The 25,783-nt window shown below is 50.5% G+C and overlaps 1 protein-coding gene across 1 annotated transcript in view; it reads right to left on the bottom strand.

Annotated features, from left to right (window-relative positions):
• The window catches only part of Tbc1d2 (TBC1 domain family, member 2), a 40,108-nt gene extending 14,855 nt beyond the window's left edge, over positions 1-25,253 (bottom strand). The window contains exons 1-6 of the mRNA XM_013023271.1: positions 24,852-25,253; positions 20,704-20,845; positions 16,455-16,605; positions 11,855-11,988; positions 10,038-10,234; positions 3,014-3,397 (exon numbers count right to left, since the gene is read on the bottom strand). Of these exons, the coding sequence (XP_012878725.1) occupies positions 3,014-3,397; positions 10,038-10,234; positions 11,855-11,988; positions 16,455-16,605; positions 20,704-20,845; positions 24,852-25,214 (1,371 nt within the window). The 5' untranslated portion in view covers positions 25,215-25,253. The remainder of the gene's footprint in view (positions 1-3,013; positions 3,398-10,037; positions 10,235-11,854; positions 11,989-16,454; positions 16,606-20,703; positions 20,846-24,851) is intronic.
• Positions 25,254-25,783: the final 530 nt, after the last annotated feature.

Genomic DNA, 25,783 nt, shown 5'->3' with positions numbered 1-25,783 from the left:
GGAAGGAAGGAAGGAAGGAAGGAAGGAAGGAAGGAAGGAAGGAAGGAAGGAAGGGCTGGCCCCCGGGTCCTACCATGTGTCAGGCCTGCCACCCTCACAGCCATTATTTTGTATAGTTGAATCCTCACCATGGTGCTGTGGGATCGGTGCTATCAAGGTACTATCAAACGATCAGAAGTACTATAAAAGTGCTATCAAACCTAATTTACAGAGGAGGAAACAAGGACCGAGAAGGACAATGCTGCATGATGCAGGTGTTGTGGAAGAGAGCCAGGATCCAAACACAGGGGGTGTTCAGCCCACAACAGGTGCTCAGCCAATGAGTCACTGCACGCTTGCTCCTGCCTCCACCTCTTCACCCACCCCGACCCCAGCAGCAGCTGCTCATGTGGGTTCCCAGGCTTTGGAGACAACTGTCTGTAGGGGCGCCCTTCTGGTTCTAGGAAAGGCCCCCAGGTGTGTGTATGGGGGGGAGGGCAGGTAAGTGGGTGTAAGTGTCCCTTGAGACAGCACCTCCCATTCAGCTCGGCACCCTACCTTGACTGTGCTCCTTGGCTCAGAACTGTAGGGAGGAAAAAGAGAGACCTGAGAGACGAGAAAAGCCACAGGACAGTCACCAGCAAAGAAAAGAGAGACACAGCAGGCTGGAGAAGCAGCTCAGCAGACAGCCTGTGGCCGCTGCCTTCACAGGATCTAGCCAGGGGATTCGCTGGGAAATGCTGGTGGACCAGGCCCTTGGACCCTTGTGGGAAACTTGTGGCCCTGGACAGTCCCTGGCCCTCCTATACCTCAGCTTCCCTGCCAGAAAAATTGAGCAGGTTAGATATTTAAGTCCTCTTGCTCTGAAATTCAAGTGGTCAACGATCCTGGTCTTGAAATGAGCCTCACAGACAGGGGTCTACTTTTTGAAAGTTAAATGGACCTCAATCACAGGGCCAGCAGGAAACATGAACTTCTATGGTCAGACCCAAAGGTGAGAGACATTTGGTGGCTTTTCTAAATACTACTTAAAAAAAAAATTTAAGGGCTGGGGAGATAGCTCAGTGGTAGAGTGCTTGTCTTGTATGCATGAGGCCCTGGGTTCGATTCCTCAGCAACCACATAAGCAGAAAAAGCTGGAAGTGGCACTATGGCTCAAGTGGTAAGAGTGCTAGCCTTGAGCTGAGGGACAGCGCCCAGGCTCAGAGTTCAGGCCCATGGCCAACCAAAAAAAAAAAAAAAATTAAGCCAGATGCCTGTTACCGTAGCTACTCAGGAGGATGAGATCTGAGGATCATGGCTCAAAGCCTGTGTAGGCTGAAATGTCCCAATGAGACTCTTATCTCTAACGAACCACAAAAAACAAACAAAACAAAACTGGAAGTGGTGCTATGGCTCAAAGTGGTAGAGTGCTAGCTTTGAGCAAAACAGCTTGGGGACAGTGCCCAGGCCCTGAGTTCAAGTCCTAGGACCACACACAAAAAATTATAAAGTAACAAAGAAGTTACATGAAACTTCTTAAACAACAAAGCCCCAATGAATGAATAAATGAAAACATGAGTTTTTTTTCTTTGCTATTTTTTTCTTTTTGTCTTATTTGTTCATTTATCTGTTTTGGGGGGCTTAGGGGGGAACAGAAGTACAGGGACAAGGGTGAACAAATGCAGCACCATGTGGAAAATGGACTATACAACTTGTGGGTGGGGATGGAAAAATTAGGACAGAGTGAGGGAAGGGGTGACATTGTCCAAAAAGAAATGTACTCTTTATCTGACTGATGTAACTGTAATCCCTCTGTACATCACCTTTATAATAAGAATAAAATTAAAAAAAAAAAGAACAAAGCACTTGGCCCCCTGAAAGCTGGGCCTGATGACAAAGGCATTCCTAAAGGTGTGAATAGAAAACACTGGGGCCACTAAGGGAGGCCAGCGAGACAGGCAGACAAGGGGCTCTGGGCAGTCTGGAGCCACCAGCTGACCTAGGTTCTGTCCCTGCGATGGACGAGGCTGGGCAAACAGAAAGCCTTTTGGTGGACAGGCAGGGAGGAAGTGTTTCCACTGCAAGCCAGTTGCACATACTCTTGAAGGTCTGGTTAAAAAGATCTCTCATGCAGAGGCCAGAGAACTTGCCCAAGGCTGCACAGCTAGCAAGGGGCACAGCCAGGACTGGTTCATATCACAGCCTGAGGCAGTAGCCGATGCTCAAGATGCTTCTCAAGATGCTTTTCTATTGCTTTCCCTTTTCCCTTTTCACATCTACATCATGCAGGGGCACTGGAGCTTCCAACTAAGTAAGTATATGAGTGGCCATCAAGGGTTAGCAAGCAAGTCTTGGGTCCAGACTAGCAGGTGACAGTTGGGTTAAGTCACTGTCCCCAGTCTCAGGCCTCCCATTGGCCAGGCAGCTCTTGTCACAAGAGAAGGCTGCAGGCTTCACATCTCAAATAAAGCCCCTGGCCTTGGTGCCTATGAGCTGGGGAGAGAGATGCGGACAGGAACAGAGGGCAAGGCAAGGCAGAGAAGCAGGTGGGGCCTATAGAGGAGCTGAGAGGCCCAGAGAGGACAGACCAGCCAGCAGACATGACACCAACTGGTTCCGCTCTAACACTCGGGACAGCGCTTCGAACACATCTCTTTATCCTCTCCCCCTCGCCATCCCCACCAACACTATGGGTGTGCTCATGTATAAATGACTGCCTCCCAGAGCTGGTGGGAGGGGACATGAGTGGGCACAGGTTAGGCACTTAGGACAATGCTGCACAGCAAGATTCTGTCAGTCCTACAGAAAGAACAACTACAGCAGTACTGTGCAGGGCAGCCCTGGCACCTCGAGGAACCCTGAGACAGAATAACACCAAGGGAGGCTGCCAGCCCAGGCTCCCGATATAGCTGATCCTGGGCTCTCTCCTCTAATGTGGTAAGTTAGAGACACTTTGCCCAGGATGGCAAAGAAAAGGCCACACCATTCCAGGATGGTGACCCGCCTGCCCTGGGCCCAGGAGAGGGTGAGGCTGGCCTGGTGGGAGGCCTACCTTCAGATGCTCCATCCTCTCCTGCTGGCTCAGGAAGTCCCGGTCATCAGTACTGGGGGGCCCAGGAGGCTGGGTGAAGTCCTGGGTGACCTTCTCCGAGAGCTTGCAGATGACCTGCTGCTTGGCCTGGTTCTTGTCCATGAGCAGCTGCACGTGCTGCTGCAGCTCCTGCACCTGCTGCTCCCGCAGGCCGGCTTCGTGTGCCAGGTGCTCCCGCTCCTGCTCCAAGGCCTCCACCCGCCGGCTCAGCTCCTCAATCTGACGCACTTTGTGCCGCACCAGCTCCAGCCGGTCCTTGTCCTTGGCCGCTGCCAAGTAGGCACTAGATGCCCGCTTCTCCTGCTGGGCAGCCTCCAGGGCTTTGTGCAGGATCTTCACCAACTCCTGGGAGGAAAGAGGGGGCAGAGGCGTGTCCATAGGCTCAGGGAAGGCCTGACAGGTGCCAGAGAGGGAACACACTCTCTAGTCCTAACAACACTTCCAAGTGTCCTGTAGAGGCCCTGGGCATCTTATCTCAAGACTCATTTCTGCCTTCTCTGTCTAGCAGAGTGCTGGCTGGACAGTCTGTGGAGCAGGTGACTATTCTGCCCAAATGGGAATGTGGGCAGCTTCACCCCTGAAACCAGTAGACACATTCCCGGGGTCCAGTTCCTTTTGGTAATTCTGCCTGAGAAGTGCTAGGTACAAGGGCAGCCACTTCAGACCCACAAGTTCATATTGAGGGTGACAGAGTCTCCCCTCCCCCCCATTCCAGCAGCTCAGAGCTGCTCACACTTAACTGGACCCCTCGGTGTTAGAGGGAGAAACTCTGAATTTGTTTTAGGATCTAACACTTGGAGGCTCCTTTGTTATAGTGGCTGAACCCATACTCTGATGTACACTGGTAATTTTCCAGGATGACTAAAGTCAGGTCCAGGAGAGCAGGGTGCAATTTGGTCCTGAAGCACTGACATTTCAAAGCTTGAGCTTAGTCGCTAGCAAAACCTGGGGCATGTATCACTCATCAATTGTGATATTTCTTTGTACAATGCCTAGTTGAGGCTTCTGAGTACTTCCCAATATAGCTTCCAAACAGTCACTTCCAATCAACTTGAGAGAGAATTAGAGGAAATACACTGGCACTCCACCATGCAAAGCTGCCCAGAGCTTATTCAATGCCCATCCCATCAAACACTGCAACGCCACTACAAGGAAATGCTGGAAAGTTCAGAAACAGATCTTAATTTCTTCCTTCTCCCCAGGGGCAATTAAACACAAGGGAACTCCAGGTCTGCGGGCCTCCTTGTTCCTTCAAGTCTCTACTTCCACCAGGAATGAGACTTCTTTTGGGGCCAGCATCAGAATACAGGAAGCTAGGTGCCTAGCTGCCAGGGCCATGTGGCAGAGATGGCCTTTGGCCACAGCGCTGTGCTCCAAGCTGGTCTTGGTTGGAGAAAACACGTTCTCTTAGAGATCTATCAACTATACTCATGCCAAAACGTTTAAATAGTTCAGCTGGATAGGATAACTTGCCAAGAAGAATGCCATTTTGGAGGAGAAACACTAAAAAAAAAATCACATTTGCATGAGTCTTCAAAAACCTCAGTACTAGTGACCATCCCTTTTCTGCTTCTCGTTTCCACACACCTATCCATGTGTCCAACCTTTACTGCCTGCCTGCTCATGCCAGGCCCTGGGCCACTGTTCCCTGAGAGGGAGCTGCCATGGTTCCCAACTCCCGGAGTGCAAAAGCTATTGAGGGGGGGCGGTGAGGGTGATAAACCACCTCCATGGAACAATTTCTGGTGTTTTGGGGACACAGGGTTGGGCACGTGTGGTGACTTCTGCCTGTGGAGGAGGTAGGAGGGGGTGGGAGACCAGAAGGCACACAGCAGTTTATACTGAGCCCTCAAGAATGGGGCCAGAGGTGACCAAGCAGCAAGTGAGGGGCAGAGGCGGGTACTTTCCAGGCTGACCTCCCCCCAGAAGGAAGCTGGAAGACAGGCTGAGGAAGGCCTGGAGAAAGGAAAGCGCAGGGTCAGAGGTGTGGCAGGAAGGTAGAGTGGGGTGGGTACACAACCCAGAATGCCTGGAATGTTCAGAATGAAGTGACCAGCTTCTCAGGGCTCTGGTGAGAGATTCACATTCCATTAGGTGAGTCTGGTTTGGCTGAGATCTGGCAATGGCCTGGGGTAACTGGTGAAGAGCCAGATACCATGCTGAGTCTCACTTCAAGATCAGAAGGGGGGGGAGGGGGGGAGGGGGTCCTTTCCCCCTGACTCTAAAGCTTACATCTGGATATCTTCTTCCCAAACTTGGCTCTCCCAGCCATCAGCCTGGAGGCTCTCCTCCATCCCCAGAGCCCTGCACAGAAAGTGATATGCTTGAGACTTTATGTTACTAAAGCACTGGTATTTTCATCACTAACTGAGCTTTAGGTGGTCCAAGTGGGTGGTGATCAGCTTACACAGGCCTCAGATCCTGCTATGGGGTACCTATGATTTGTATATCCAACACTTGATGTGTTGAAATTATCAAGAACTTAACCTAGGGTCCTTGGAGGTGTGTGTGGGGGATATCTTGGGGAGAGTGATTAGGATAAGGTGGTTGAGATGGGGACTCCATGCCTGAATTCTGACAACTTTGTAAGAGGGAGAGAGACCAGAAGAGACACAGATACACACATGTGTGTCTATGTCTTTTGCCATGTGCTGGCTTGCATTGCCTTGGGTCTCTGCCAGCAAGGAGACCGTCCATTCTAGGTGTGCTGATTCAACCTTGTATTTCCTGAATCAGGAGCCAAAATAAATCTCTTTATGAAGCAGCCTGCCTCAGGTATATCATTACAGTAACAGATCACAAACAGTCCCCATCCCATCTCAGAGAGCTTATCTAGCAAGGGTGGCCTCAGGCAAGTTACTTCACCCAACCTCTGTAGGCTCATAATTAGGATGGAGAAAAGAAGTCCACTCCAGGCAGAGCCACCTCAAGGATGGTAAGAAAAGTGTGCCAGGAATCCTTGTTCAGGATGAAGCAGGAGAAAGCCCCCCAAACCTCCTTCCATGATGGCAGGTATACAGCCAGAGATGTGGACTCAAGTCTGGCTGAGTTCAGGTCAGGGGCCACTCCTTGCCCCAGCCAGTCAAGATTCCTGAAAAAAAAAAAATTCTGCGTTTTTACCAAATCAACCCAAGGGAGCTAAGAGGCCCCTAAGGATCCGACCTTCCTGGCAGCCAACAGATGGCCATCTCCACCAGACAAGAGCTGGCCATCTGTCAGAGCAGATGGCCTTCAGGCTGGGTGTGGCTCCATTAGCTCCAAGGGCTTATGGCATTTGGCCCATCAGCCATCTGGTGCCATCTCCTGAAGCCCAGACCTTTTGTGGGGCCAGCACTGAGTGTAGCTGGACAGATAAGCGCTGTACAGGTAACAGGGTCACTGTGGTTCAATACACCAGCAGAGAGGAGCAGGACTTCCCTCGTGTGTTCCAAAAGGCAGTCCCAGTGCTGGAGTCTGAGACTAGGCCATGTGATCAGGGAGAGAAGGTGGCTTGGGCTGGAAGGGGAGACTGGGGCCCCAGGCCTGGCTCTACCAGCTGTGTGACTTCAGGCAAGCTACCCACCTTCCCTGAGCCCCTCAGGCATGGCATGGTTAAAGGATGAAGACTCTCCAGGAAGAGAGACTAGGTCTGAAGTCTCCGCTCAGCCCTGCTGAGGATCTGAGAAGCTCTCAGATTCTGTTTCCTGTGCAGGAGTGCCAGGAAGTGCCAGCACAGTGCTGGAGCACAGAGTTTGCTCCGATTTGTAGCTCAGAGTTCAAGATATAAATCCCTCCCCTCTCCCCCCCTCCCCGTTACTGAAGACACGCGAGGGCCACATGGCTGGCTGAGCTAGGACAAGAGCTCTGTTCTCATGTCTCCCTAAGGCTAGGAGCATACAGAAAGAAGCTTCTTCCTGCATCAGACAAAGGGAAGCACTTGCAGTGTGGACCCTGGGGAAGCCAGGGTCCCACAGAGGAGTTGGACTCTAAGGGTCTCAGTTAAAATGCTTCCCACCCAGAATTTTTTGTTGTTATTTTTGTTGTGGTGGTTTCTTTGGGCAGTACTGGGGTTTAAACTCGGAGCCTTGTCCTTGCCAGGCAGGTGTTCTGAGCTGAGCTGCACTTCGGTCCTTTTGCCTTACTTATTTTTTTTTTTTTGTATTTTTTGCCTGAGGCCAGCCTTGGACTGTGATTCACCTTCTTATGCTCCCCAGGTAGTTAGGACCGGAGTATGCAATCAATATATTTATTGAGAAAGAGGTCTCAGTAACTTTTTTTCCTGGGGTGATCTAAAACCACAATAATCCCAGTCTCCACCCCCTGAATAACTGCCCCACTCACTACTTTTGGGGGTTTGGGGACCACTGGACACCTAAAGATGAGCTGTCTTCTCTGTTATGCCTTCCTCTGCCTCACTTCAGAGCCAGGAGTTAGGTCTCCTTACTCTCCTCTCCCTCTGGTTGTGGCGTCTAGGCTGCTGGTGACCCTAAGAGCTGGTAGGGCGGGAGCAAATGAAGACCTGGCCTCTGTGTCACTGCCGTGGTCTGTGAACTCACTTTCCCACAGGCTATGATGGCATTCCCTGTGGGGTACTTGCTCCAGTAAGGTTGGAAGGAATCCGCACTGGGAACAGATGTGTACAGCACATCGGGTCAATTTGTGGGGTGCCCTCAGCCTTATGTTCCAGATATGGTCTCTCCCCGCCCCTCCCACACACACCCCCCCCGCCCCCAGCAGAGCTACAAATGCATCCACACAGGGGAAACAGGCTGAAAGGTGAAGGGACTTGCTTACAGCCAGAATCCAGGCCATGTTGTGCTTTGCCATAAAGATGTGCTGAGAGTAACCTCTAGACTGCCACACAGGAGATGGCTAGGAACCATGGCAAACCACGCACACTACAGCTTTATCTTCCAGCCACCTTCCTGTAGCATACACTGGAAGTTATAGTAAAAAATTTAACTTTGTGTGTGTGTGTGTGTATGCTGGTCCTGGGGCTTAAACCAGGGCCTGCGTGCTACCCGTCCCCCTCCTTCACTTGTGGCATTGTAGGGGGGTGGTGGTGTTCATTGGAGATAAGAGTCTCATGGAATTTTCTGCCCTGGCTGGCTTCAAACTGTGATCCTCAGATCTCACCTCCTGAATAGCTGGGATTATAGGTGTAAGTTACTGGTGCCTGGCAAACAACTCCAGTATTTTGAAAACCTGAACAACTACATCATGACCTTTCCTCTCTGAGTGGATGTGAGCTGTCCACAGCTTGGCAACTCTTCCAAACCCCCAGAGTCCTCCTTCCTTTACAGGTGGAAAGTGAGTCCTCCACGGGTGCCAGGGGCACACTGCTCCCGTGGCCTTGTACTATGTCTAACAGTTCGTCCTGTTTTAGAAAGAAAGGCAGGGTCGGGGACTGCTCACAGATTCTGGAATGTGAGAGGAGTGGCGGTGTTCACAGGAAGTTCCTTTTGCTTCCAGATCTGGCTTTGAGAGTTCGCTGGACTAGGGGGCCTGGAGCAGCTACTGCTCTGCCAAGTAACACTTAGCTCTCTACAGCATCCAACAGCCTTGATAGGAAGACCAAGATGAGAGAGTACAAGACAGATGGCTGGGGTGAGAGGAACTGAGCTCTCCGTCCCATGGCATCACTGTGTGCTGTGAGTGGTTCTGGGGCGCTGGGTCTGCTGGATGCCACCTGTCTGAAATTTGAGTGCTTGAGGGCGGGGTCTGTGTCCTCAGCCCTCTGCTTTTTCCCAGCACCTGGGCCTGTGATAGGCCCACAGTGAAGACTTGGGAAATACACCAATGAACTAAGAAGGCAAAATGAATGATCTACCCCTCTAATCACCAGTATGTCATTAAATGTAGCCCCTGGCCTACCAGAAATACAGCCTTTGTCAGTTCCCGGTGGTGGTGACTGCTGTGGGACTGGAAAGGCTGAGAAGGAGCAAAATTTAGGTAGGCCGAGCACGTTTCTGAACGGTCTTCTCCAAAAGCAGAGAAGAGAAGACAAAGAGGTGTCTATGAGAGGGCCAAAGACTTGGCCACATAGGAGTACATACATGCCCCATTCCCAGCAAGAGTCTTCTAGAGCAAGGGCCACAAAAGGAAGTTTGGGGAGGGCGGGGCAGTTCCTCAGAACAGACAAAGCTCAAACACAAAAGCTTAGGTCTTTCTCTTGGAGGAAGATGAGGCTGGGCCCTCCCTCAGAGCCCACATCACTGCAAGGGGCCTGAGAGGTCCCTGGGATTTAGGGTAACAACTGTGCAACTGTGCTACTTGTATTGCTTTTGTCATCCTGCAAGGTCTCCTGCCAGTGTGGCAGCCCACCAGCACCCCCACTGTACCCCCGGTTCCTCATGAGGTGGCTCCAGGGTTAAACCCATCTACTCTTTGAGTTGTAGCACTTTATAAATCATTTTAACATCTCTGGCTGTTTTGAAGTATGATCACATAGCTCTCCCTTTCTGTGACTCCTATGCTTAACTGCCAGCTGTGTTAAATCTCAATTTTCCGTAAGTCAAGTCACTGTCTTATTTGGTCCTGGCTGAGCTCTGGGCCACACCCTGAGTGTGCTGTGCTCTCAATCTGTCTTTCTCTTCCCCCTCACTCCCTTCCCTGTGACATTGTCATGTTCTCTCTCTCTTTCTCTCTTGTGATACCCAGTCATCAACTTCTAGCTCCAGTTCCACCATCTGCCCCTCCCAAGAACCTGCATCTCAACCACCCCTCCAAACACTGCCTTTCTTCTGGGTTAGGCCATGACTCTCCGGAATGCCTTTAAGAGACAATATTAAAATAGGTCTTCAGAGATCCCTGATGTTGGTGGCTTTTTGTCACCTAATGTGACTGACAGCAGACTAGCTTCTCTTCTCCTGGAGTTGGTTCTTTAAAGGCCACTGGCTGGGCTGTGCCCAGCAGGGAAGATGCACTATGTGTAGTCATCCACAAAGTTCTAAGCTCAGGGGCTGCACAGGGACCTCAGGCCTCCTGGGTAGGAGCCACAACTCACCTTCTGGGACTGTAACTCGGTAGTGAGCATCAGCACCTGCTGCTCCAATGCCACCACCTTCTCCTGGGCCGATCGGGTCCTGGCCAGCCCATCGGAAAAGAATGGGAAGGTGTTGCTCTGGCGCTTGGCTTTCTGTGTAACGTTGGTGGGCACCGAGGATTTGGGTACGGCCTTTGGAGAATCTGCTGGCTCTCTCCCTGCTTGAGAGGAGAAACAGAAACAGCACAGATCCTGGTCAGCCTAAAGGTCCACAGGTCTATAACCCTGAAAGTCATTTTTAAGCCTTTTCACAAGGAAGACAGGGAAGGGGAGAGGGAAGGAAGAATGGGAGGGAGGGAGGAAACATTTTCCTCTATTATTTTAAGCATCATTACAAGAGGTTCACTTGGGAAGATGAAAAGAATTCTGGAGGTAGATGGATGATGGTTGCATACAATTTGAACAGATTTAATCCACTTAATTAATTAACTGCATCTAAAGATGACAAAACTGCTCCCTCCACCAACCCACAGGCTTGAACTTAAGGCCTTGAGCTCTTGTTCAAGCTTTTTTCCTGATGCCTGGTGCTCTACCACTTTAGTCTTGCCTTCAGTCCAACTTTCTGCTAGTTAATTGGAGATGGAGTCTCATGGCCTTTTCTGCCCAGGCTGGTTTCCATCCATAATCATCTGGATCTTAGTGTCATGAATACCTAGGATTACAGGTGTGACTCATCAGTTTTTTTTTTTTTAATTTATTTTTTGTCAGTTGTGGGGCTTGAACTCTGGGCCTGGGCACTGTCCCTGAGCTCTCCAACTCAAGGCTAGCGCTCTACCACTTGAGTCACTTGTGGTTTTTTTTGTTGTTGTTGTTTATGTGGTGCTGAGAATCGAACCCAGGGCCTCATGCATGTGAGGCAGGCATTCTACCACTGAGCCGCCTTCCCAGCCCTTTATTTTTGTTTTCAGGTGAGCCTTGAACTCAAAACTTTCTGCCTCAGCCTCAAGAGTGCTGGGAATAGTATTGGCATGGACTATTACATTGTTTTATTTTTATTTGGGGGGGGCTTGAACTCTGGGTCTGGGCGCTGTCCCTCAGCACTTTAGGTCAAGGGTAGTACTCTACCACTTAAGCCATAGAACCACTTCCAGCTTTTTCTGCTTATGTGGTGCTGAGGAATCAAACCCAGGGCCTCATGCACGAAGCAAGCACTCTACCACCGAGCCTCCTTCCCAGCCCTATATCCAGTTTTAAAAGGGTAATTTTGTTAAGTATGTATCACCACAATAATTTTAAAAATCAGTGTTCCTTAATGTCTGGAAGCTCAGGATTGGTGAAGGGGAGCACTTCACATTTGACATACTCCTGTGGATTCAATGCAGTGTTCCCTACATTCCTCCAGTGAAGCCCTGGTCCCCAGTGTGGTGGGCTAGGAGGCGGGGCCCTCAGGAAGTAACTGGTTTAGAGGAGGACACAAGGGTGGAGCCTGAGACAGGATGGGTGCCCTTAGAAGGAAAGGAAGAGGTCAGAGCTCTGACTTCTAGTTATGGGAGTGGCCAGCGAGATGGCACTGTATGGAAGCCCAGCCCTCACTAGATGCTGAATTGACAGTGGCTCAACGGAGGCCTTCCAGCCTCCATCTGGCTGGGAGAAGAAAGTGTCATCTGTTTAAGCCATACAGTCTATGAATTTCGTTACAGGAGCATAAGTTTTGCAATCATGCATGCGCACACACCCTCCCCCCCCATACACACCAGTGCCAGGCAGAGAGGAAAGCACACATCCAGCTCAGAGGCCTGGCCTCTGAAAGCAACTCCCCCCCCACCCACTGTGCTCACCTGGGGTGCTGGGTTCAGGGCCTGAGGGCTGCTCCTCTCTCTGAGGCCCCCCACTTTGTGGGGACTCTTCCACCAGAGGTCCGTGGCCTGTCCCGTGGGCCTGCTTGTTGCCACGGATGTTGTGCATGGTATTTCTGAAAGGAGAAGCCAGGAGTGGGAGGCTGGCAGCCCCACACCCTTCCTGCTGTCTTCTGGCGGGGGATGGGGGCGGGCCTCACTTCCATGCCCCCCCCATCACCCCAGTCACCAGGAACTCTATGTGACTAATCCTCCCGAGAGCCTCCCCAGGCCCACACCATTCTCCTCCGTGCTTTCTCTTGGGCACACTGTGTGGTGTCTAGGAGCTGGGCTAGCTCCGGCCTGCTGCTAGATTATGAGTTCCATGTGTATCTACTACCCTTACTTGACAACAGTGCCTAAAATACAGATAGTGCCTCATATGTGCTGAGTGGACTGGCCAAGCTAACCCTCTAAGTCCTCCAGCTGGCCTCTTAACGACTTGGTTAGACCATTAAGGGCCCGGGGTACCTTTGCACTGGACGCCCAGGCTGCCCGCTGGCCAAGCACTTGTCTAGGCCGTGGCACTGTGTGCCGCTTCTTTAAGGCCTAGGCGCTGGATATTCAAGTTCAATACTTGTGTGGGTTATAGGAGGGAACTAGGTAGCACAAAGGCGGGTCTGAGAGCATGGCTCACAGAGAAATTCAAAACAAGTCACACGGAAAGACCACTTAACTGAGTTCCTTGCAAGATATAAAAGTGGACTTATTTCTCAAGCGGGAATCTAGAGGAAGGTGGGTGCCTGGATTAGAGGCTGCTTCTCTCCCCTCCCCCTCCATGGGAGCACAGTACTGCCCCTCTTCACACGTCCGGTGCAGTTCACCATGGAAGCCATCAGTCCCAAGGATTTTGATGGGAAATTGGATCTCCTTACTGTTGATTAGGTATACTTGGGTTATCTATTGCTTCTTGAGTCAATTCCACTAATTGGTGTCTTTCTAGGAATTTGTCCCTTATAGTCCTTTTCCTTTTCTTTTTTAAAGATAGGCTTTCCTCAATTCACAATCCTCTTGCCTTTTGCCTTGCCAGTGCTGGTATTACAGGCATGTATCACCACACCCTGGCCTTATAGTCCATTTTATGTTTGTAAGGTTGGTTAGTCATACCCCTTTTTTGACTCCAGTATAAGAAAAGAATGAGATCGTATTTATGGAGGGATTGAAGGAAAAATTAATTAAATTAAGGGCAGAGGGCCAGGAGCTGGTGGCTCACATCTGTCATCTTAGCTACTCAGGAGCCTGAGATCTGAGGATCGCAATTCAAAGCCAGCCCAACAGGAAAATCGGTGTGACTCTTATCTCCAGTTAACCACCTAAAAACCAGAAGTGGAACAGTGGCTCAAAGCGTTAGAGCGCTTACCTTGAGTAAAATAGCTTGCTCAGGGACAGTGCCCAAGTCCTGAGTTCAAGCTCTGACAAAAATAAAATAATAAAACTAAATAAAATAAATTAAAAGCAGAGAAGAAATGGAAATCCAATACTCCTAATGCCTGACCCAGGTCTGATTATAATGGCTTCAAGACTCCTTGGAATAGTATTTCCCCTCCCTAGTTCTTCCTTTCCCCCACTTAAGTAACCGTGGCCTGGATGAGTACATCACTGTGGGCTGGGTCCTGTCATGTGCTTTCACAAACCACAAGTTTCAGATGTTGCGGGACTCCGGGGAACATCCCTGCAGCCACAGGCTGGGCGGGGCATCGGCAATGGCTGCTCACACTTTCCCTTGTCAGGAAGCACAGCCTCTAACATATCCTAGGGCTTGTGACCAGTCACCCCTGGGGTATGTGAGGGTACAGGAACCCCAAGTTTAGGGCAGCAGAGTCTTTTAAGTCCTAGCATATTCGCCCTGGCACCAGGAGCTCCATGCTTTCTGACATGACCAGGTGAACACCACTCGGCAGCTAACTGTTCTTGAAGAATGTGTCTCTCTCACACGAATTTTTCTGCTTTGTTTGGAGTAATTCATAGACCAATTTCTTCCTTTTCTTTTTTTTTTGTTGGTTCCTAGAACTCAGGGCCTCATACTTTTGCTTGGCTTTCTTGCTCATGGCTGGCACTCTACCACTTGAGCTACACCTCGATTTCTGACTTTTTTGTGTGTGTCAGTTGTGGGGCTTAAACTCCATGCCTGGGTGCTGTCCCTGAGCTTTTTTGTTCAAGGCTAGTGCTCTACTACTGTGAGTAGTAGAGTGCCACTTCCAGTTTTCTGGGAGTTAATTGGAGGTAAATCTCATGGACTTTCCTGCTGGATTGGCTTTGAACTGTGATCTTCAGAGCTCAGACTCCTGAGTAGCTAGGATTACAGACGTGAGCCACCAGTGCCCAGCTTTATAGGTCATTTGCCATTTAGGGTGAAAGAGGAGAGCAACACAGTGACAGACAAAGATGTCTGCAGGGAGAAGCTTCAGCAAGCCCGTTTATCTCGGTTTCCTCAACTGCAATGGGTGTGATGAACACATCCACAACCAACACTGGTTGGGCTGTGCACATTCAGGGCTAAACATGGGTACAATCTGCTCACTGCAGCCTCACAACAACCCACGTATATAAGTACTGTTACATGCCCACTGGACAGAGAGGAAAGGTGAGATACAAGAGGATAAATAGAGTTGATGAGGGCAGGGCTGGATGCGAACTCAACGTCCGAGTGCTTAACTATGTTGCACATAATGATGTCATGACATAGTAAGGGCACAAGAAGCTGACACAGTGCTGGGGGGGGGGTCCCCGGCCCAAGGGTGACCTGTACTCATACAGCAAGCTCCCAGGCCTGCTAGGGTTCGGGGATTCGCTACACAAAGGCAGCTGAGCTTCAGCATCCTGCCCAGCCCGAGGCAACACAGGGCCCTTTTCTTACAGTGTTGCCTCATACTTTCTGCGGCCATCACGAGGGACTGGAGAGAAGTGACTGGGGGAATGCACTGAAACTTCCTTCCGTTCTCCATCTCTGCGTGTCCTCTCTTTTACTTCCACCGGGGCCTCTACCAGGCATGTGTCTGGCCACATCGAGGTGGGCCACCCCTGGGTGCCCGATGGCTGGACTCATCAGGCCTTTCCTGGCAGCACACTCCCAGTGCCCCCTGCCTTCCCTCCTCCTCCCCCCCCACCGCGCCCCTCCCCCCCATCCCTCAGGGATGGGTCTTGCAGATGCTTCTTATCCTCTGGAGGGCTTAACTGTCTGGTGTTATGGTGCCTCTTTCCAGCTTAGATATCTCCCTCTCCCCACCCTTCTCTCCCCTAGGTTCCAGGTCCCTCCCTCTAAATGCCAGCTGTGACCCCAAATTGACTTTTCTCTAATGCCTGCTTTGCTCCAGGGCAGGGCACTGCCCATCCTAGTCACAGACGCCACCAGAGATGCCTGGGCTTGAACTGCAGCAGCCAGGAGCCTTGTCCAAGTTCAGCAGGCAATCTAGTCTGCCCTAGGAGAGGGCTGGGGTCATCTGAGGTCTACAGAGAAAGTAAGAAGCCAAATGCAATCAGTGCTGGGCACAGATTGAATTCCTGACAGCTCGTTTCTCACCTGCGGCGACAATGGCAGCCACGGCCAGCTCTTCTTACATGCTTGGGATGGTGTGGTGCAGTTCTGACCCAGTCTGCGTGAATTCAGTCCCCCACTTTAACCTTGTCCAGCCACCCCTGTTGTGGGACTGTGGTTTGAACCCAGGATGCTAGCTCAACCTGAGCCACCTCCAACCCAACCCACTCTAACCTTGCAAAGTGAACAGTTATTATCACACAAAGGAAGGGAAGTAGAGAAAGCAAACAACTTTCCAAGGGTGGCATAGTCCATGACTGATGGAGCCAGGATCCAAACCCAGGCTGTCTCCAAACTGCTACCTTTTATACCACTGTTTAAAACAAAGCTGGACAATGGCAAAAGACATACATTATATACAAAAAACATGACAAAATAAATTATATATATTAAAAGTGAATAATTTGATGTTTGAGCTTTGTGAAACCATCATAATCTATTCCATTCAATATGATTTTGATTATACATATCTAAATGTAGAAAACAGAGGAAAGAGCTATACCAACTACCAAACATATTTGTATGATGAGATCTTGAGTAATTGGTGGGGGTACGGGGGAAGATTATGAGTAATTTTTTTTGAGATGGTCTTACCATGTAGGAAGAGGGTGGCTTTATGTGCTCTATTTTCCATTAATCACATGAAATATTTAAAATTTCAGGTGCAATTGTATATTCCTGTAGTCTCAGCACTTAGGAGGCTGAGGCATGAGAATCTTGAGTTCAAGGCCAGCCCAGACAAAAAATTCATGAGACCCACTTCTCAACCATAAGATGGTGGTTCATACCTGTGGCCCAATGACCAGAAAGCAGTTAGGAGGAGTGCAATCTGAGGTCATCCGAGGCAAAAATGCAAGGCCCTATCCAAAAGATACCTACAGCAAAAAGGTCTGAAGTCATAGCTTAAGTGGTATAGTGCTTGTAGTGAGCATGAGGCCTGGACTTCAAGCCTCAGTTAAGGAAGGGGCTGCTGGAGGCCTGGCTGCCCCCTACCCCACTGACACTTACTGTATTTCTGTTCCTAGGTGCTTGAGAGAGATGTTGTGGAGGGCAGAAGGCATGGCAGGGGCCGGCTGCAGGGCGGCCGCCACCCCCACCAGCCCAGTGGGCGTTTTCACAGGACACAGGAACTCCTCCAGCGCTGCCTCCTCGCCTTGTCCTGGGGAGCCAAGGACAGAGCAACCTATGAGCACTGTACATGCAAAGAGCTGACCTGTGCTGGGCTCAGCCCATGCCCATAGCAAGGAGGGTTTGGACAGCTGCCCAAACAGCCAGCCTGCCTTGCAGGTTAACTGCAGCAGCGGGAGCTTTTCCAGCATCTCTGCAGCCTAGAAACAGATTGGTTTGCTGCTGTAGCCCTCCTGGAAACCCCTTGAAAAAAGGCACACTTGCAGATATCTTCTTTTTTTGGTCTGGGACTGGGACTTGAACTTGGTACCTGACACATTTACTCATTGACTAGTGCTCTACTGCAGAGCCACGCCTCCAACCTCAGACCTGCAGATATTGAATCCTACATCGAGAATCCATCCTGAAGAAGTCTGAGATGCATAGAAACTTTATATGCCAAGGGTCCACCCTGGCCTTGCTTGCAATAGCCTTAAGTCAGGACTTATGTAAAGCTCTAAAAACTTGGAACCAGGTTAGGTATATTGTGATGCTTTCATCAAATAGAAGAGTAAAGAGGTAGTACGTTGAGAAGCTATGATGGATGGAGAGTTATAAACAGCAGGAAAGAACCAGGACTGCTTAAATGATTAAGTTTCTTGATTCATCAAGAAACTTACTTGGCTGCCGATACCTTTCATTTGGAGCCCTCTTGGTGAGAGGCTGAAAAACTTAGGGAGAGGAATTCACTTGTGCATTATATCTGCCAACAACACTAAACACAATGGAAGGGCCAGAGAAAGCTATTCCACTTGAGGAAAGCTTGGCAATCATTGAAACAAATGGGACAATACACTGGCTAGTTGCCAAAAGGCTGTGCCAGGTAGTCTGGCTGCTCAGTACTTGGCAACACCAAAAGCCATTCGTGTGTGTGTGTGTGTGTGAGCTCAGGGCCTAGGTGCTGTCCCCGTCTTTTTTGCTCAAGTACAGCTCCACTTCCGGCTTTTTTTTTTTTGTGATTCATTGGAGATAAGAATCTCATGGTGGGGGTGGGTGGGAGGAGTTGGTGGAGAGGGAAGTGATGGTAGGGGGAAAACAAGGGAGTGCTCGCTACAAAATGTACTCATTACCCTACTCATGTAACTGTAACACCTCTGTACAACATTATACATATACACATATATATGTATATATAATTTCATGGTCTTTCCTGGCCAGCCTGGCTTTGAACTGCAATCCACTGGTTGCTGTTCTTTTCTTTCTTTCTTTTTTTTTGCCAGTCCTGGGCTTGAACTCTGGGCCTGGGCACTGCCCCTGAGCTCTTCAGCTCAGGCGAGCACTCTACCACTTGAGCCACAGCGCCACTTCTGGCTTTTTCTGCTTATGTGGTGCTAAGGAATTGAACCCAGGGCCTCATGCATGCAAAGCAAGCACTCTACCACTGAGCCACCTTCCCAGCCCCTGGTTGCTTTTCTTGATGAGGAAAAGGCAGGAGGTCCATGGTCAGAATCAAAGCTGGCAGGTGAAAGTTATGGCTTCAAATGCATTTCTGCTTTTCCACTAAAGGTGGGACTCACGGGGATCCCTCTCTGGTAGAGGCAGCTGGGAAGAGCCAGCTAGTAGAGAGGGAGGGCTGCCCACCACTGGCATTAGTGCTTTGCAGAAACAGGATCCAAAGCCTGAGGCCCAGGAAAAAGCCCTCAGGGAGGTGACCACACAACATACATTTAGGCCATGGGTTTACGATTCTCCCACTGAGCCGTTGATTGCCTATCTATATTATCATATAGATCTGGATTTTTCCCCCCTTTCATCTTTGTTGGCACAGTGGAAGACTATGGTTTAGGAGACATATGAAATAGTTGTAAATGATGAAAAGCTGAGGAGAGTATGTCCTGCAGATTGCTCAAAGGCAGTGACCATAGGCTTTCTACAGCACAGCATCCCTGACTCAGAGTCACAAGCAGCTCAGAAGGCCTCCCCTAGCCTGGGGTGGGCCCTGCTTCCTCAGGAAGGGCAGGGCTGCAGTGGTGGAGCAGCCTGCTCCAGGCAGTGGATCCGTAGCAGCTCGTAGACTTGCTCAATTCTCCAGCAAGCCTGTTTGGCTTTGGCCCTGAGTCTGGGAGATTTGACTTGGTTTCCTGTGGGACAGGTCTCAGGAAGGGAAGCCTCCTGAGTCTGCTACCACCCTGCTCACTGCAATCATGGGGCCTGTGCCTCCACCCCCAGCCCCAGTGGGGCTGGCTCAAACAGGCCCCGCCGTGTGTGTGTGTGTGTGTGTGTGTGTGTGTGTGTGTGTGTGTGTGTGTGTGTGTGTGTGTGTGTGTGTGTGTGTGTGTGTGTGTTGAAGCAAAGCCACAGAATTAAGCACGCAGACCAGCTCTTCCACAGAAGAGGCCTGTGGGGATCCCTCAACAGGCCCCGCCGTGTGTGTGTGGTGTGTGTGTGTGTGGGTGTGTGGGTGTGTGTGTGTGTGTTGAAGCAAAGCCACAGAATTAAGCACACAGACCAGCTCTACCACAGAAGAGGCCTGTGGGGGTCCCAGGCCACGGACAAGCTGGTTATCCACATTTCAGTTCAGCAAGGAGGCTTTCTCTGGTGTCTAGGCTTTTCCATGAGGTTGGCTTTTGGCAATTGGTGTCTATCAGGGTCAGGGGGTTGGTGACTTGTCACTGCTTGAGGTCAAGGAAACATGGTACATGGGGTCATCTACCAAGGGAGAGACTCTCATGGGCAGATCCACCTGTGATAGACATGTGAAGCATCCAGGGACAGAGGCCCAGGAGGCAGCTACACCAAGTCCTGCCTTTGCCTATTTAACAGCATGGCAACTTGACGTGCAGCGTTTCAGACACTCTGTGACTTGGTCCTAGAACCTGAAAGTCCACACCGTTGCAGGGGAAGTTGGCGGGGCAGAGTGCCCTTCCCATAAATGAAATTTCCCAGTCATATTCCTGGCTGGGGCACAGTGGTGGGAGGGTATGATCTCCAGACTCATCTATGTTGTAACAGTCTAGAACTCGGGATCAAACAAGTTCACTTGTGGCCAGGCATGGTGGTATACACCTGTAATCTCAGCACTTTAGAGTCAGGGGGAAGAAGAACCAGAGTTCTAGGCCAGCCTGAGCTACAAAAGCCAAGGGCTAGGGATGTAGCTCATTGGTAGAATATTTGGCTAGCACCACAAATAAATAAGTGAACAAACAAACAAATGAATGAAAGACTTCAGTGCTGAAGCAGGTGGGACAAACAACTCTGTCCTCTGGAAACAATAGACAGGTGCCAGCTCACAGCACGAAAGCATTTGCAGAGGAAGCCTCCACAGCACGGCATCTGTTCTTAGCTTCTCCTCAACTCTATGTAGGTTTTACTTCGTGAGACATCCCATAATATTGTCATGACAGCAGCTGACGTCTTGTAGGCTCTGACAACACAGAGACGTTCTGACCATGTGAGGTGTATAGACTCACTTAAGCTTCACAACTTTTCTAAGAAGCAGGAATTATTGATTGATTTGTTGCCAGTTCTGCCAGTTCTGGGGCTTGAACTAAAGGCCTGTGTGCTAGCTCTGAGCTCTTTCTTTTTTGCTACCACTTTCACCCACAATCACATTTCTGTCTTTTTTTTTTTTTTAAGTGGTTGGAGAGTCTCATGAACTTTCCTGCCTGAACTGGCTTTAAACTGTGATCCTTAGATCTCAGCCTCCTGAGTAGCTAGGATTTGAGGTGTGAGCCACCAGCACAGCACTGAGATCTTTGGTATTGTTGTTTTAATAGCAGTTATTCAAAGAAGTTATAATCTCCTAATTCAGGTTATAAGGACAATTCTTCTTGGCCAATGTCACCCCTTCCTTTGCCCTCCCCCATTTTCCCCCTCTTGTCCTCACCCTCAAGTTTGAATCATTTCTTAAACTCAATTTATGGGGAAGGAAACAAGCAGGACAAGTAATGCAATGTGCCTAAAATCACATGACGTTAGGATTTGAACCCAGGCCTCCAGACCTTGCTCTTACCCTTATTAGTCTGTGGCTTTCATCTTCCTTTGAAGGGGGGAGGGTCAGGCCCACTCATCCCCAGCAGCAGGGGAAAGGCTTGACCCCCAGAGCCCTGGGTGTGTGGCAGGAGCACATCCATCCATAGCTAGTACATACCTAGATCCAGATGCAGGGCAGGCCCGTTCCCGGCCAGGGTGGGGTCCAGGGCGGCAGGAGGGGCCCGAGGGCTATTGTGGAATTCCCAGCGCTTCATCTGTAGCTGCTGCAGCCAGTACAGCATCACTTGTTTGGTAGGAGCCTGAGAAGCATAGGTTTAGATGGCAAGGCCCGGTGCCTACTGGGTGGCACGGGTATGCTTGTGGGAGAAGGTCACAGGCGGCTCAGGCCTTCTCTCTTCCCCTCCCCCCACAAAATATTGTCAGTGTGGATGGGTACCCACCTCGGCTCTGAGCTCCCATTCTAAGGTTCCTTAACCTCTTTGGGCTTGTTTCCTCATAAACAGCTGCTTTATAGAATAGATATAAAGAGCTGGGTTTTGGTGGCTAATACCTGTAAGCCTAGCTATTCAGGATCAAGGTTCAAAGCCAGCTTGGGCAGGAAAGTCCGTGAGACTTTTTGTTGTTGTTGATGGTGGTGGTGGGGGCTTGAACTCAGGACCTAGGTGCTGTCCCTGAGTTCTTTTGCTCAATGCTAGTGCTCTACCACTTTGAGCCAGAGTGCCACTTCTGGTTTTCTGGAGATTTGTTGAAGATAAGAGTTTCGGGGGAGGGGGGGCGCTGGGAATGTGGTTCAGTGGTAGAGTGCTTGCCTTGCATGCATGAGGCCCTGGGTTTGATTCCTCAACACCACATAGGCAGAAAAAAAAAGCCAGAAGTGGCGCTGAGGCTCAAGGGATAGAGTGCTAGCCTTGAGCTGAAGAGCTGAGGGACAGAACCCAGGCCCAAAGTTCAGACCCCACGAACGGACACCCCCCCAAAAAAAAACAGTTTCACGGGGGACTTTTCTGCCTGGGTTCGCTTTGAACTGCCATCCTCAGATCTCAGCCTCCGGAGTAGCTAGGATTACAGATGTGAGCCACTGGTGCTCATGAGACTCTCATCTCCAATTAAGCACCAGAAAACTGGAAGTGGAGCTGTGGCTCGAAATGGTAGAGTGCTAACCTTGAGTGGTAAAGCTCAGGGACAGTGCCTAGGCTCTGAATTCAAGCCCTATGACCAAGAACAACAAAAATAAATAAATAAAATAGATATAAGGATGAAATGTCCAACACAGCATCTGGCACATAGCAGATGCTCCAACTGTGTTTGCTGGACAGAGGAGCAGGGGAGATTGTCTCTGCTGCGACACAAGGAAAAGGGCTGTGGAACTCTGATGAGGGTGGGCCCTGGCCCCATTTTCTGTGATGTGATGGGGGCTGCAGGTTGCAATGAAACCCTGGGAAGCCACACACACACCATGACAAAGTGGTAGCAGTCTAGGGGCTTCAGCACGGCAAACAAATTAGCAGTAAGTGCTGGCGCTGATTTCTTAGCACTGGATGGTCCAAGGGTCCACTTTCACATCCAGTAACTTCCTGGCCCTTGGGGAGGGACCAGCCATTTCTATATATCTCCGGATGGCCTAGGCATATTTGAGTAGTGCTGGTCCCAGAACCTGGTCTTCCATTTCTAGACTAGAACTTGATTGTCATCTGTAGTCAGGAGATGTGTGGCTTACAAGAGAAGGCATGAGATCATATGGGCACAGAGGATGGCAGTGGGCAGACAGTGAGCCCCACCAAACTGCTCATAATTAAGGTCCTATGACAGCAGTAGCAAGCTCTGCGGGCAAGCAAGACAAACTCTACCTTAGAGAACCACAGATGAGGGGTGTGGGAGTACTCATGAAAGACCCAAGCCTGTCATGCAGGTAGTTATGAGATGGAATGATGACCAGCAATCTTCTCTTTCCATCCAGGGTCCCTCAGAGACCACAGCCCCTTCCTTGACCTTAATGCTGACAAACTCTGCCCAAGCCCTAACAACCCCTTTATTAAACAAGTCACAAGACACATATATACTGAGCACTTACTCTGTGTCAGAATCAGTTCTAGACCCTGAGCCAATCCAACTAGGCAGCCAGCTAGTCACTTGGGCCATCCCTTGCCATCTCTCCATATTCCACTGCCCTCTGCCTTTCCCCAGCTCTAGTTCAACCACCATTCCCTCTGCATGGGCCCCTGACTCCGGATTCACCTTTCCCTAATCCGTCTTTACCTAGCAGCCAGAATGAGCTCTGTGAGCATTCCAGTCTCATTATTCTTCCTCACTCAGGGTTCTTAAACGACTTCCATAACCTACAGGACAAAGTCCAAGCTTCTTAGTCCACCCCTACACCTCTTCAAAATGCTCTACCATTTAAAAAACCCCAAAACACTTTTTAGTCTTTTTTTTTTTTGAAGCAGAATCTCAAGCTGGCCTTGAACTTGCTCTGTAGCCCAAATTGGCCTCAAACGCATCACCCTTAGTGCTCTAGATTACAGGTGTACATCACGATGCCTTGTTTCCACCTGATCTTCTAGGCCCTGTACATGTATCCTAGGCTCCAATAATTTGCTTGGCAGTTATGAGTGCATCATTGTTTCCCTCCCTCCTTCTTTCATTTCTTCTTTCTCCTCCCCCCACTCTCTCTTTCTTCCTTTTTTTAATATTGTACAAAGGACATGATGGTTTCTGATGTCTCAGCCTGCAGCACCCTCCTCCCTTTTGTCTTCTGGTCACAGCACAGTTCTAGGTCATAGGGATGCCTTGCTGGATAGCCCCTCCCCCTCTGGTCACCTCCTTTTCCTGGTAAGGCATCTCACTGTGTTCCCCACCCCAAGTCAGCCTGACTCATCACACCTTAAGGAGTGTTGAGGGTGGCTTGCGGGCAGGGACAGGTCTAAGCACTCTATATCCCAGGGCCTAGCTCAGAGCCAGGCACATTCAAGGATTCATGGAATAGTAAAAACCACATGTTCAACAACCTGTACCTAGCACTTCACTTATAGAAGGAGACCCAGGAAGATTAGCCCTCTAAAATGCCTTTCTTGCCATTATTATTGTTGTTGTTGTTGTTATTGTCATTATTTTGTTGATTGTGGGGGCTGAACTCTGGGCCTGGGTGCTGTCCCTCAGCTCTTCAGCTCAAGGCTAGTACTCTACCACTTGAGCCATAGTGCCACTTCCAGTCTATTCTGCGTATGTGGTGCTGAGGAGTAGAATCCAGGATATCATGCATGCAAGGCAAGCACTCTACAATGGGCCACCTTCCCAGCCTTCTTGCCATTATTTTAATTGAGTCCTCCAATGTGGTCATCAGCCAAGACTCAAGGAGAACCAAACATGTAGGCATCCGGATGCCAAAGCATCTGGAGGTTAGAAAATGGGGAGGTGGGGATGGGGATGGGGAGGGAGGCAACCTTCTTGGACTTGTCTCTGCCACCCATATCTGTCTTCCCAGTGAAGTGGTGGTACACTTCCTCTTCACACACACATTCTGCCTGGTTTCCATTATCCTGCCTATGCAAGTGTGTTCATCCAGCAAGCATTTACCAAGTATCCACTAGTTTAGACATGCTCAGCTGAACAATATAGGCTGACCAGCGAAACCTATCTGTTTTCCCTCCTAATCTCTGCCAACGTGAGCTTCACTTCCTTCAGCCAAAACATCAAGAAGGGAATCCTGGCCTTGAGGACAGTGACCATGGTACCTTGACCATAATCCCAAGTGAGAAAGTTACAGCCACTGTAGTTAGGCACACCCCAGAACAGTTTACATAACAACAAGAGGTACAAAGACTCAAGGATAGCTCGGCTCTGGTGTCTCATACCTGTAATCCTGGCTGCTCAGAAGATTAGACCTAAGGATGGTGATTTGAAGCCAGCTGGGCAGCCAAATCTGAGAGATTCTTCTCTCCAATTAACCAGCAAAATATCTGAAGTGTGGCTCAAGTGGTAGAGCACCAGATTTGAGCAGAAAAAGCCAAGGGACAGCACCCAGGCTCAATACCAGCACAGCACAAACCAAACCAAACTAAACGGAACCCGCCCTCCCACCCCCACCCCAAGCCTCCAGGATTTTAAGCGCAGACCACACCACTCGGCAGGCCGTTCACTTGGTCTCTCAATCACTCAGTTTCTTAAGCCATGGAATGAGGGCCCGGTCCATGCCCAGGGGCACACACGGAGGAAATGGGTGGGAAAGCCTTTGTAAAGCTCGAGCTCAGGGCACTCGGAGGTGATCACTCCAGAGGTCACCTAGGGGGAGGACACCGTTCCACTTACCTTGAGGGTGATCACCCGGCTGGGGGTCTTGATCTCGAAAGTCCCCTCCTCGGCGGCGACCTTGCAGTCGAAGACCGCACTGGAGAGGTCGATGCTGTCCAGGGGGTTAGCGTCCTGCGCCGTCCGCGAGTAATACAGGTGGCATTTCCCCTCGTCGTAGAAGAACCAGCGGCATTTCCAGCCCCGGAGGGGCCCTTTACCGCCAAACTTACTTAAATATCCGCAGAGTTTCTTGGGGGCCGTTTCCAGGGACTGGGCGCAGCCCTCAGGCTCCAAGTCGGGGATCCTGGCCAACGCGGGGGGCTCTCTGGAGTCTGGCAGAGAAGGGGTAGATTCCGGGGTGTCCTCTCGAGTGCTCGCCATCGCTCCCAGCCGAAGCCCACGGAGGGACACTTAGCCCAAGCCCCGGAGACTCAGCCGGCAGCTCCAAAGAGGTGGACACCTGAGAGGGGGCGGGGCCACACACGCCCGTCCCCAGCAGAGGACAGAGAGCTCCGATTGGCTGACATGTATGAGCCGCAAAAGCGGTAAACCAGGTTGGGAGCTAGGCCCCGCCCCTGCCACCCGCAGGCCACGCCCCTCACGACCTCCATCGATTTCTCCAGGAAACGCCTACTTCCTGTCTTAAACTCCACCCTCCCGGCCATCTTTAGTGAGGGCAGCTCTCCGGTGCGAGGGGGACGCGGATTGGAGGCGTAGTAGCTCTGGATTAGGCTGGTGTGGGGAATGATTTGTGAAGAGACGACGGTTCCTGGCTTTATTGTTCTGATGGCTCGCCTAATAACATGGATGGCGCCTTCTATAGCCTCGTGGACCGCCCGCCTCTTCCCTTACCTCCAGGACCACCGTCCGGAGGGCGCATTACATAGTTATTGGCTGAGAGCGCGTCGGTCTCATAGTTCCACTTCCGGCGCTGTTCCGAGAGGGCGTGG

This window comes from Dipodomys ordii, unplaced genomic scaffold (genome assembly GCF_000151885.1).
Source record: "Dipodomys ordii isolate 6190 unplaced genomic scaffold, Dord_2.0 Scaffold67, whole genome shotgun sequence".
NCBI lineage: Eukaryota > Metazoa > Chordata > Mammalia > Rodentia > Heteromyidae > Dipodomys > Dipodomys ordii.
This window is presented reverse-complemented; position numbering and strand designations above follow the sequence as displayed.